The sequence below is a fragment of the Chiloscyllium punctatum genome, chromosome 22 (genome assembly GCF_047496795.1).
Source record: "Chiloscyllium punctatum isolate Juve2018m chromosome 22, sChiPun1.3, whole genome shotgun sequence".
Taxonomy (NCBI): Eukaryota; Metazoa; Chordata; class Chondrichthyes; order Orectolobiformes; family Hemiscylliidae; genus Chiloscyllium; species Chiloscyllium punctatum.
Genome location: NC_092760.1, coordinates 42,003,898 through 42,017,184, shown reverse-complemented (window position 1 = coordinate 42,017,184; position 13,287 = coordinate 42,003,898). Strand labels below are relative to the sequence as shown.

At 38.9% G+C, this 13,287-nt stretch overlaps 1 protein-coding gene across 1 annotated transcript in view; it reads left to right on the top strand.

The window, feature by feature from the left end:
- The first annotated feature begins 1,571 nt into the window (after window positions 1–1,571).
- spty2d1 (SPT2 chromatin protein domain containing 1) overlaps window positions 1,572–13,287 on the top strand; it is a 40,087-nt gene continuing 28,371 nt past the window's right edge. Inside the window, exon 1 of the mRNA XM_072592154.1 lies at window positions 1,572–1,713. Within this exon, the coding sequence (XP_072448255.1) occupies window positions 1,654–1,713 (60 nt within the window). The 5' untranslated portion in view covers window positions 1,572–1,653. The remainder of the gene's footprint in view (window positions 1,714–13,287) is intronic.

The window sequence follows — 13,287 nt, the reverse complement described above, 5'->3', positions numbered from 1 at the left end:
CTCTACAATGTGTTTAGACTGGGTTTTGGGTCTGGGGTGTCTCTATAATGTGTTTAGACTCTGTGTTGGGTCTGGGGTTTCTCTACAATGTGTTTAGACTCAATATTGGGTCTGGGGTGTCACCGCAATATGTTTAGACTCAGTGTTGTGTCTGGGTTGTCTCTGCAATGTGCTTAGACTCGGTGTTGCGTCTGGGGTACCTCTACAATGTGTTTAGACTCGGCGTTGGGTCTGGGGTACCTCTACAATGTGTTTAGACTCGGTTTTGGGTCTGGGATATCTCTACAATGTGTTTAGACTCGGTTTTGGGTCTGGGATGTCTCTACAATGTGTTTAGACTCGATGTTGGGTCTGGGTTGTCTCTACAATGTGTTTAGACTCAATATTGAGTCTGGGGTGTCACCGCAATGTGTTTAGACTCAATATTGGGTCTGGGGTGTCACCGCAATGTGTTTAGACTCGGTGTTGAGTCTGGGGTACCTCTACAATGTGTTGAGACTCGGTGTTGTGTCTGGGGTGTCTCTGCAATGTGCTTAGACTCGGTGTTGCGTCTGGGGTACCTCTACAATGTGTTTAGACTCGGTGTTGCGTCTGGGGTGTCTCTACAATTTGTTTAGAGTCGGCGTTGGGTCTGGGGTGTCTCTACAATGTGTTTAGACTCGGCGTTGGGTCTGGGGTGTCTCTACAAATATGTTTAGACTCGGTTTTGGGTCTGGGATGTCTTTACAATGTGTTTAGACTCGGTGTTGGGTCTGGGGTACCCCGACAATGTGTTTAGACTCGGTGTTGTGTCTGGGGTGTCTCTGCAATGTGCTTAGACTCACTGTTGTGTCTGTGGTACCTCTACAATGTGTTTAGACTCGGTGTCGGGTCTGGGGTGTCTCTACAATGTGTTTAGACTCGGTGTTGCGTCTGGGGTGTCTCTACAATGTGTTTAGACTCGGTGTTGCGTCTGGGGTGTCTCTACAATGTGTTTAGACTCGGTGTTAGGTCTGGGGTGTCTCTGCAATGTGTTTAGACTGGATTTTGGGTCTGGGATGTCTCTACAATGTGTTTAGACTCGGTGTTGGTCTGGGGTACCTCTACAATATGTTTAGACTCTGTGTTCGGTCTGGGGTGTCTCTACAATGTGTTTAGACTGGGTTTTGGGTCTGGGGTGTCTCTACAATGTGTTTAGACTCGGTGTTGGGTCTCGGGTGTCTCTACAATGTGTTTAGACTCGGTGTTGGGTCTGGGGTGTCTCTACAATGTGTTTAGACTCGGTGTTGGGTCTCGGGTGTCTCTACAATGTGTTTAGACTCGGTGTTGGGTCTCGGGTGTCTCTACAATGTGTTTAGACTCGGTGTTGGGTCTGGGGTGTCTCTACAATGTGTTTAGACTCGGTGTTGGGTCTCGGGTGTCTCTACAATGTGTTTAGACTCGGTGTTGGGTCTGGGGTGTCTCTACAACGTATGCATTGGTCTCTGGATGTGAGCAGGATTATATCCGGCTCCATCTCGCGTCTTCTTTCGGCCGGTTGCGAATTGGGTGACATCATAGTCGGTCACGTGTGCTCTCCGTGGCCGGAAGTGATGCTCGGTGTTCCGGTAGTGACGACATTGCGTGGTGAATGGTGCCTGAATCTGGAGCCGTTGCCGGATAGGCCCCGGAGAAATGGACTTCAGCAGCATCCTGAGCAAAGCATCGGAAAACAAGGAGGTCTCGCAGGTCGCGGTGAGTGACAGCTGCGAACTTATTAAATGTTGGAGGGTGTGATACCATCCCCTTTAAATACACTGCACTCAGGGGCACCTCTGTGGATGGTTATGGTTTTAAATAACCCATACATACCGTTTCTCTGGCTTTGGCAGAGATAACGTTCAACCCTTTAAATACTCCCAACACCCAGTGTCCGGCCTGGGGCCGTACTGTTCACACGAATCCCTTCAAAAGTCATTCCACGCAGCGACAGGTTGAGAGAGTTCATTATAACTTTCTGATATTTAGAGTCAGACCTGCGCATTATTATCTCAGGGTACTGACCCTTTTACGTTAGTTTACAAACTGCAGGCCCATTTCCCAATTTCTTTCTTCTTAGTTTCTTGAGTATGCTTCCTAAATCACAACTTGTCTTTCCCGGAATACCGTTTTTGAACTCTGCCAAATCAAAATTTAAACAAGTCAAAAAGCCAAAATAGCTCTTTCCAAACCACAAGTCACCATGGTGCATGTTAGTAACAAAAATAAACTCTCCCACCCTATCATTTTTGACCTGTTTGTAAACTTTGACATAATCGAACATTATATCTTTCTCAAACACTTCTCCCTTGTCCCCTAGCTGGGTAGGACTGCTGTCATCTGGTTACATTCTTTCTTGCTCAGATGTTAGCAATATCATCTACACACCATTACCTTTCGTGTTAAATACCACTGTGCCATATCAAAGTCTCATATCTTTTAAAAAGTTCTAGGTTCCCAGCATGTGACATTATATTTTGTCACTACTCATTACCCATAGCAGTTGTTATTTAAGTGTCATAGATGGCTAGTTAGGCTGTAGGATATATAGAATATATTTTTAAAAAGTTATGCATAATAACTGTGTTCTCATTGAAATGGATACAACAAAATAACGTATAACTTCTGAAACTTGCTCCCAGGGTAAAGCCATACAAGTTTATTAAGTATATGATCGAGGGTTGAGAAGATTGAAACCTTTACTTTAAATATTTCATGTTAATTTTTTTAAATGTTGATTTTTCATGCAAGAATTAAGAGCAGATATAGGCCATTCTGCCCCTCAAGCCTGTTTTGCTATTCAGTGCATTCATAATAACTGGCCAGGGCAAGGAATGCAGCTTTGAACAAAAATGACAATAATTGCAATTTGAGCCTAATACCTAATATTTTCTGTTTCCTGACTGATTATTCCTCAAATTATTGAGTGAGATAATTCATTTTAACATCTAAAATTGATTTTTCACTTCTATATTTTCACTTTGATTCAATTGGGCTAATATACTTTGAATTTTTCTAAATGTGCCCTATCTATGCTGTTCAATGTTTTAATGTTTAGGATTCCTTTTAAACCTTCATGAAGTAGCTCCTCCATCAGTAAATTAAATTGAACTTTGTTAAACTTAATTCATCACATTTTTTGAGATTCCCCCTCCAATATACAAATTGGAATGGTTTCTATTTCTGTAATCCCCTTAGATAATAAGATGACCAGACATGAATCCAACTGTAGACCAGGTGTGGCCTGACAGTACAGCATTTCAGTTAGCAGAAAACATTACAGCAAATTGCCTGAGTTCAGAATTTTAAAAAACACCCTTTACATTATTAAAAATCACACAACACCAGGTTATAGTCCAACAGGTTTAATCGGAAGCACACTAGCTTTCGGAGCGATGCTCCTTCATCAGATGGTAGTGGAGGGCTCGATCATAACACAGAATTTATAGCAAAAATTTGCAGTGTGATGTAACTGAAATTATACATTGAAAAATTGATTGTCTGTTAAGCCTTTCATCTGTTAGAATACAGTGATAGTTTCACTTCTTTCATGTGTAAATCACAAAACTTTTTTTTTAAAAGTTGCATTCTTGGGTTAGCTGTTAACAATGTTGATAGCTGACAATATGTTGAAGGTGTTAGCCCCCTGAGTTCTCTGTCTATGACCTGATGTTTAGATTGATTGTAATCTAAAAAGTGAGATAACAGAGTTTTACATAAATTCATGCAGTTTTTGAGCTCCGAGTTCTCCATGAATGTATGCAGTTTTTGAGCAAAGTGCAATGTGACTCTGCAAGTCTCTTTACATTATAGCCTTTTCTCAAGGGATGCTATGCAATTGTTTTTATTTAACTGAAGCAGAAGGATTTTTCTTGAATTGTTTTTGCTTGCAACATAATAGGCCCAAGTGCATTAGTAAAGGTGTGATACTGTTGTTAAGAGTAGGTCTGCAAACTCTGTAAAATGCTGCCCATTCATCAACGTGATCATTCATAGGGAATGAGTGTTAAAGCTATGATTGTATCAAACTATTTTTCTAAATAAGTTTTGTTTCATTGCACAAAAAACTTCAGTTTTGTTGTAATATTTTGCATATGGTATTTTTCAGTTACATCCAGAATTTCTGCAGTGATACTGTACAGGCAGTGAAAGGCATAGATTGAAAACTACTATAAATTTCAAGTGAAAAATATATCAAATTGGCACCTGAATTATGTTGTGAGCCTTTTTTTTGGGGGGGTGCAAGTAAATGATAATGTAAATCTGGAATTGTTGATTAAATGATGACTGCTTAATTTTTATGTATTCTCTGGATTGTAAGGAAAAAAAACGATTGTGACTGAATAACAACTGTCACAATTTGGTAGTCTTAGAAGGTTGTAGTAGGAGTCTCAGTATTGAGCAGGGATTAAGTGTTAGACAGAATTGGAATTGATTAAAAAAGACATGAATGACCAAAAATAACATGATGCCAAAGCTTATGAGGCAACTTCAGTGATAGAATTTCCACATCTGCTGTATTTGAGGTAACAATTGATAATGAAGAAGGATGTTACATGAAGTTAGTAACTCTCAGACTTGACACACAACACTGCTTTTGGAGAATATAAATAGACAGCATTTTCTGTTGAGTACAGAAGAATGAAATCAGGCACACCAGTCAAAAATAAAATCAGCGAAGGACTAATCTGGCAAATGTAGGGAGAGATCAACCTAGGGAGAGAGGGGGGGTACATTTTATTTATGAACAACATAAAGCTGAAATTGATGTTCTAAATGTTTTGGGATTTTGTGTGCTTAGCTAGTTGTTTGGAAGAACAAGCTTTTAAGGTAAGTTCATGTAGTATCAGATTTGGTAAGTATGATCTAAACATGCTGAACAGCAAACAAAGCTTCAAAGTTGATTGACAGCATATGGAAATACCAAACTGCTACCTAAGAACTGGCCAAGATGAGGTTCTCATTGAGTCAGCTCTCCACATCTTCCTTTTTCTATTTGTGGTTCTTTAAGTTGCTGATCTGTTTTTGCTAGTTTTAGTCATCTAGGAGAGAACCTGAAGCATATTTGGGAATTGATTTGGAGTACTTTTTTTGCTTTTTTACAATGCAGCTTTGAATAATTTACTGCAGGTAAAGTCATAATGTTCTACTGCTAATTGTAATGTGAGATTGGGTAGGACAGACAGTTGCAGCTGTTTCTTTGGGTTTGTTAATGTGTAGCTGTGCTGGTCTTGAATGGAAAGAGAAAAAAACTTGACTACGCAGCACATTTTTCTCTAGAGGTCATGCAACAGCAAACAGCTGTTAAACCCTGGAGATTTATGGCCACCCAAAATATTCACTTTTTTTTTCCTTGGTTGGTTTGCCTCCACCTAAATTTTCTTTTGTCTCTGTAGATGACTATGATCATGAATAACCAGTAACTTTGCAAAATCAATACAATGATTTGATTGCTTTCTCTTTGTATTATTGGTGATGCCTGTTCCATGAAGCAGATCATGTTGTGTCATGTTGAGGCAGCTAACTCCAGCAAAGGATTAACTTTGTACAAGACTGTTAAATTATTTGAATCATGGCCAACTTTACTAATGTAGGCTTTAAGTAATGTAATGGCCATGTGAATGTTTAATCTAACTATACTATAAGTGTAGCTTTCCTGTTATATGTTCCAGGTAAGCAAAATTCCTTACATTTTAAAATACAAACAGAATTCATAGTATGTGCAGAAGTAGAATTTTTCCGCAAGGTATTAACGTCAGCATGCCATCTATGCTATGATAACTGAAATAAATAATGCTTTTAAGTAAACACTTCAGTGCAGTAGTCCCTCACGAAGATTGTTATAGAGTCATAGAGATGTACAGCACGGAAACAGACCCTTTGGTCCAACTCGTCCATGCTGACCAGATATCCTAACCCAATTTAGTTCCACCTACCAGCACCTGGCCCATATCCCTCCAAACCCTTCCTATTCATATACCCATCCAGATGCCTTTTAAACGTTACAATTGTACTAACCTCCACCACTTCCTCTTGCAGCTTATTCCACACGAGTACCACCCTCTGCATGAAAAAGTTGCTCCTTGTGTCTCTTTTATATCTTTCCCCCCTCACCCTAAACCTATGCCCTCTAGTTCTGGATTCCCCCACCCCATCCTTCATGTTAGTCCAACCTTTTCCTGCTTTAAACATTCTGCGCAATATAACTGACTATTGTGCAAAAGTGCTTAATTAAGTGCTTTGAGCACTTTGTGACACCAGGATTGTGAAATGCAGTGCACAAATGCAAATTGTCTAAGCAAATATGATTTTCCCAAAACCAGATAAAGTGGTGTTGGTTGTTCAGCCCATTTTGGTTCGTTTATGCAATCAAAATACTTTCTCACACATTTTGCCTATAAGGCATTGAGAACAATGGCACATGTCAAGAGCAGTTCATTACAAAACATTACAGTGTGGGTCCTGGTGCAAGACCATAGTTAAGCCCGTGTCTAGAACACGCTGTCCAGTTTCAGTAACAACTTGATACTTGATTTTACAAATTTCTATCACATTATCTCTCAGCAGTTTATGGAATCCAGCAGTGTGTAAATTGATTACTGCACTTGCCTACAAAATTTTTACAATTCAAAGTGATAGCCTTGTGCATTCACAGGATGTGGGAGATTCTGTGTAAATACAAGATTTTACCTTCTATCATTTGTTTCCCAGAGCAAAAATGCATGTTGACTCTTTTTAAGTAAAATTGTTAGTTCCAAATTTTAGGTGACTCACAGCAGGCATGTTGAATAAGGTGGGAGAAAGTGAGTATTGCAGATTTTGAAGATCAGAGTTGAAAGTGTAGTGCTGATGAGAAAGTGGATATGGTATGAGCAGGTAGGGAAAGAGTTAAGTTTAAGGTTGCTTCGCAAAAGGCTCAGCTAGCGTGACTTGAATCAGATAAGAACTTCCAGTAAACAATGAGGTGCTGGAGGCAAGGGTAGTAGGTTAACAAGGTGAAAAAGTATTCATTACATTGAACCAGTTAACAAGATGAAGCATTCATTATACAAAGGCAGCTAAACAAGGTGAAAAGCATTCATTATGTGAAGCCAGTTAAGGTTAAGAACATTCATTGTATAACACCAGATGACTTAATCTCTACTATTGGCACTTTCTGATTGTAACACTCAATATGAATGTTGCCTTATCCTTATGTTGCTCTCTGTAAGTGACTGTATAATTCACTAAGGATCTGCTGTTCAAGAGAAGACTGAGAACTCCTGTCTCTGTGCACTTGGGTGATGGTTCTCTCTCCCTCCAGAAGGAGGTAGAAGGTTACCTCAGATGGGCCAGTGGGTTGAGAAGTGGCAGATAGAGTTTGATTCACATAAATGCGAGGTGCCGCATTTTGGGAAAGCAAATCTTAGCAGGACTTATACACTTCATGGTAAGGTCCTAGGGTGTGTTGCTTGGAGTGCAGGTTCATAGCTCCTTGAAAGCAGGTACATAGGATAGTGAAGAAAGCGTTTGGTATGCTTTCCTTTTTTGGTCAGAGTATTGAGTACAGGAGTTGGGAGGTCATGTTACGGCTGTACGAGGCATTGGTTAGACCACTGATGGAATATTGCGTGCAATTCTGGTCTCCTTCCTATCGGGAAAGATGTTGTGAAACTTGAAAGGGTTCGGAAAAGATTTACAAGGATGTTGCCAGGGTTGGAGAATTTGAGCTATAGGGAGAGGCTGAACAGGCTAGGGCTGTTTTCCCTGGAGCGTCGGAGGCTGAGGGGTGACCTTACAGAGGTTTTTGTGAGGGGTATGGATAGGATAAATAGACAAAGTGGGGGACTCCAGAACTAGAGGGAACAGGTTTAAGGTGAGAGGGGAAAGATATAAAAGCGACCTAAGGGATAACGTTTCTATGCAGAGGATGGTACGTGTATGGAATGAGCTGCCAGAGAAAGTAGGGGAAGCTGGTACAATTGCAACATTTAAAGGAATGGGTATATGAATAGGAAGGGTTTAGAGGGATATGGCTGGGTGCTGGCAGGTGGGACTAGATTGGTTTGGGATATCTGATCGGCATGGATGGGTTGGACCGAAGGGTCTGTTTCCTCACTGTACATCTCTATGACTCTAAGACTCTAAAACTACTGTCTTTGAGTGTTTTGCTTCGACTGATGAAGGGCTTATGCCCGAAATGTCTATCCTCCTCCTCACAGCCTGACCTGCTGTGCTTTTTCAGCAGTACACACTCAGAGTTGGGTAAGGTTCCAGGGGCATAGTGTGCTAGCTGGAGAGGGAGTAGAATGGCCAGCAAAGAATCCAGTCTTTTGTTTTATATATGATATTTAACTGGTATACCCTTTACTCACATTAAGATGGGTATGCCCTTCCTATCCTTTAGTCTTCTGCACTGTATCAAGTATGTTGCAAAGATAAAACCAGGATTGCTTTTGTAAAATGCTGTCAAATTAATGATGATGATAGGTAAAAAGTTGTAATATCTTTGTAAGACTGATCTTAAACTTAATTGTTTTATTTTGTCTATGCCTAGATTTTTATCTATGCTGTTTACAATTTATTAAACTGCAAGGGTGATGAGTCCCCATATGCAGAGTTTACATGTTGGTTTCCATTTAGTTTGTGTATACAGAGTGATTGATGATGATGCATTTATTTTGCATATCTAATCATGATCCCAGAGATAACTTACTGGATTCAGAAAAAGTTTTAAAAAAGGATTCTCCCACAGCCAACCTTAGCTATACTGATAATGCTGTCAGCTGCATATCCCATCACACACCAGTCACAGTGTAAAAGCACTGCTGCATCTTGTGTTAACAGAAAGATCTGTATTTTATCTGCTTTCCTAGAAGTATTATCTTTATTAATGACAGTGTATATGTCAAAACCATAACTTCTGTAATAGTGAAAAAGTTCTTCACATCTGCAGAACATAGGAGAACTAGTTGGGGGTGAAAATGTTGCTGTTATTAAATGCACTTAAAATATGCAAATGAGTTAGTCGTAGTGCTCATCTGAAAGCACCATCTGTCTGTACTGCTATATAAACCTACAGCATTCTCAAAAATAGTATTTCTGGTTCCAGGTGGAATCCCTTGGACAATATTAATGATTCCAACTATTCAAATTAGCAGTTGGCTGTTTAAAACCTCAGAGTTTTTGTGGCAGTTTAAAGGTTGACTGTGAATGAAAAGAGTCTTTCATTGAAGGTACCCTTCAAGTATCAGGAATTCAACTGAAAATTAAATTGAAAGAAGGAAACTTTATTTTCCTGCAATAGACAGTATAGGCAGTGTTGAGGCTATTAGATGTGTTTGTATAGAGAGAAGGAAATGAAACACATTGAGAACGTGACTAGATGAGGTTATCTATTAAGAGACACTTGTTAAAATGTTTCCAATCTTTGAATGAATTAGATTCTGGACATTGAATCTGTTTTGAGAAGCTTAGGATTTTGAGAAATTTACACTTCAAATACTATGCCTGTTATTTTCTGAGTGAAATACATCAGCTTGTGTGATTTTAATTAGTCGTAGTCATATTGCGCAGAAACGGACCCCTCAGTTCAACCAGTCCATGCTGAACATAATCCAAAACTTTTCTTTATAATTCAAACCGTTCATACCTGGCAACATGTTGATAAATCTCTTCTGAACCCACTCTAACTTAACTATATCCTTCCCATAGCTGGGCAACCATAACTGGACATGGTGCCTCACCAATTTCCTGTACAACCTCAACATGCCTTCCCAATTCCTATACTCAAAGGAGTGAGTAATGAAGGCAAGATTGCTAAATGTCTTTTTGACCACCTTGTCAATTTGAACAGCCTGATGAAATATTAGGTTAAACTTTTGTATGACCAAAATGCAGCTGTCCCAATCAGTCACTTTTTAGATTACAAATTCAGCATTACCTGAATGGATCTTGAACTTCCATGCCTTCCTACTGAAGAGAGCATACAACTAGGTCACCAAGTTTTTATTGAAGTAGACATATCAAATCTTCACTTGGGTTTTGCAAAATTATTAGATCAACATTTTTTAGATAATGTTCCCATCAAATGTTTAACAGATGTTTAAAGCTCATTGCCTCTTTTTCTTGAAGCCAAGAAGGCTGAGTTTGAGGTTAATGTGATTTAATTCTCTACACAATGTTTCTCAAGGCCCCTTTACAACGAACAAGTGGTTTTCGAAGTTCAGGAATGTGTGTTTCCGTTCAGGTTGTAAGTTTGCTTGCTGAGCTTGCAGATTTGTTTCTGTTTCTAGGTGTGTACTTTGCTGTCGAACCTTTCCTGAATACGAATTTTCTTGTTGAGACAATCTCGCCAGACAGTCCAGGAATGAACAAATGAGTAGGAGTTCTCAATAAAAGATGTAACTGGGGAAGCTGATTACAATGTTAATGATTCTGCAATTCCTTTTTACCAAAGCTATAGACCATTCTTTGAACTTGTCCCATTGCTATCTCCTTTTCCCTTTAAAACAGTGCCTCTGTCCTTTAATGTCTCCAGCCTTCCACTCTCTCAGACCTTCTCTTTTGTTCTCCCACCTGTACCTCTAATTGTGCCTCTTCCCTGCCTCTGTACTTAAAATCTAGTACATCTTTAACTTCTTCTAGTTCTAATGAAATCTCATTTACCTGTCTTCTGTTTTCACAGATGCTACCTAACCGAATATTTACTTTCTGCATTTTCTGTTTTTATTTCATATTTCTAGCACCGACAATATTTTATTTTTGTATTATGTTACAATTGCCTATTGGCTTACTATCTTGGTTGCAACTTAATTTTAATTCAAAATTCAAACTAGCTGTTATTTAACCAACAATTGATTTATCTGTTTGAAACATTAGATGTCTTGGAACCGTAAGCAATTATTATCATAATTCTAATTAAAATGAATTTTGACATTCTATACCAGACTTGTATTCGTTTAGAAGACATAAGACAGTTTAGTATTTTGTCATCTCAGGATGCCCAACCTTTTTAAAATTGGAAAAAGCTAGTAAATGATATACATGTGATTAGATAATAATCTAAGCTGCTGTACGCAACATTTGCTACACAATGCAAGAAGCGCATAAAACCCCTGTTCATGAGTGCGACAACACCCTCCCCCACAATGTACACATACTAGTTTATTTCACTCCTTTCAGAGATAACATTCAAGGACAGATGTGAAAATTGCATCATACAAAGAATCCATGTATTTTTATAAAATTGACCAAGGTTTTCACAGACCAAACTGAAGATCCTTGTAAAGGCAGAACTGCTACTGTAATTATTATTGGCTTTGTTAGCTTTTAGCTGAAGTAACTCTACAGTAATTAGAAACTTTGGCTGTCACAGTGATTTTCTGACTGGCTATTCAATGTGTCTTGTTCAGTTTTCAAGATTTTATATATCTACATTGAACTTGTGGCATGTTTTTTTATCACATTTGCCTGTGGGAGTAATGTGCTGATACACTGAGACTTCTTGGCATAAGTCTGTCTGTGCTTGGAATTGAGCAAGTTTCCCAGGAGATATTCAATGATCTTATTGTGAAAACAAATAGATTTAGAAAGTGTGCAGGCCTGCCCATACTGGAGTGATTGCCTCTAACTGGATCTCAATCATTGTTTCTTTTCAACCAATTTTATCTGTTTCTCTTCTCTCCTTTTGCCCACCCCCATTTTGAAATAGTTCACACTCTGATACCATGGAAATTGGCAGCTTTCAACATTATTTCATCCAAACCACCATCTTTGTGAGCTCAGTGAATAAGCCATAGGCATACTATTTTCCCGTGGTGGATATTGCAACCCCCAACAAACTTGATCCACTTTCAGTATCCTTAGCAGTGAACTCCAATTTACCTCATTCTCTTCAAAATGAGGCAAATTATGCAATCCAAAATGGCCTGGCTAAGATCAGCTAGTGCAACATAAACTCAAATTGATCCTGATGCTCTGGTTTCTGGTACTCATGTCCTGATTTTGATTCCAATTTGTAAGAAATTGTTTTGTCCCCTCTTTATTCATGTACTAAAACCTAGTTCCTGCCATCAAATGCTATCATTGAATCTTGGTGTGACCGTATTTGCTTGATCTTCAGTGAAAGTGCTCTGTGCTATCTTCATTCTGTCACCATGTCATTTATTATGTAGCCTCTTTGCATTAGACAGACTTTGATGTGCCTCTTTTTGGCACTGACTCACAACTTTGCTTGACACAATGAGCAATTTTGTTTAACAGGGGTATGGCACACTTCAAAATGACAATTCATATCTTGAACATCATAAAAAGAAAACAAATTAGGTCTCAAATCTGTTCTGCGTTCGAATAGAACATGGGTGATCTTCCACTTTCCTAATTGTTCCCCATATCCCTTGATTTTCTGACAAAACAAAATTCTATCTATCCCAACGTTGAATATTCAAAGGTGCAACACATGCCACTGCTACCTTCGTTCAGTCATTTAACTTGTCTATATCTCATAGCTTAAATTCTCACCTAAACTTGCATCATTATCAAACTTGGATACGTTTTTCTCAGCCTCTTTGTTTGAGTCATTAATTCAAATTATAAATTACTCAGCACAGACCCTGCCAACAATCTGCCAACTAGAAAATTCCTGTTTATCACTGCTGTCTGTTTCCTATCCATTAATTATTCTCCAGCAATGTAAATATACAAAATAAGGATTCATGAATAATATGTTAACATTGTGTGTGGCACCTTTTGGAGGCTTTTCAGAAATTCAGATATATTCTGTTCATGTTTCTCCTTCTCCACTGCACTCATTTCCTCAAACTGTAAATTATCTAAAGCAAGCTCCTTTTATAAACAATGATTTTCTATTGTTAAACTTCCTTTATGGATTCCAACACTTTCCTGATGATTGTCATTCTAACCAAATGGCAGGTTACCATTTTCTCACTTCCTGTTTTCTTGAATAATGAAATTTAGTTTGCTAATTTTAAATCTGATCACCACTCTCAAAGTGAGGGAATTTGGAAAATTATAACCAGTGGATCCACTGTCAACAGCAATCTCTTAGAATCCAAGAATGTAGATTAGAATAGATTAGAATCCCTACAGTGTGGAAGCAGGCCCATTCGGCTCAAGTCCACACCGACCCTGCAAAGAGAACCCACCCAGACCCATTCCCCTACCATATTATTCTACATTTACCCCTGACTAGTGCATCTAACCTACACATCCCTGCACACTATGGGCAATTTAGCATGGCCAGTTCACCTAACCTGCACATCGTTGGATTGTGGGAAGAAACCGGAGCAC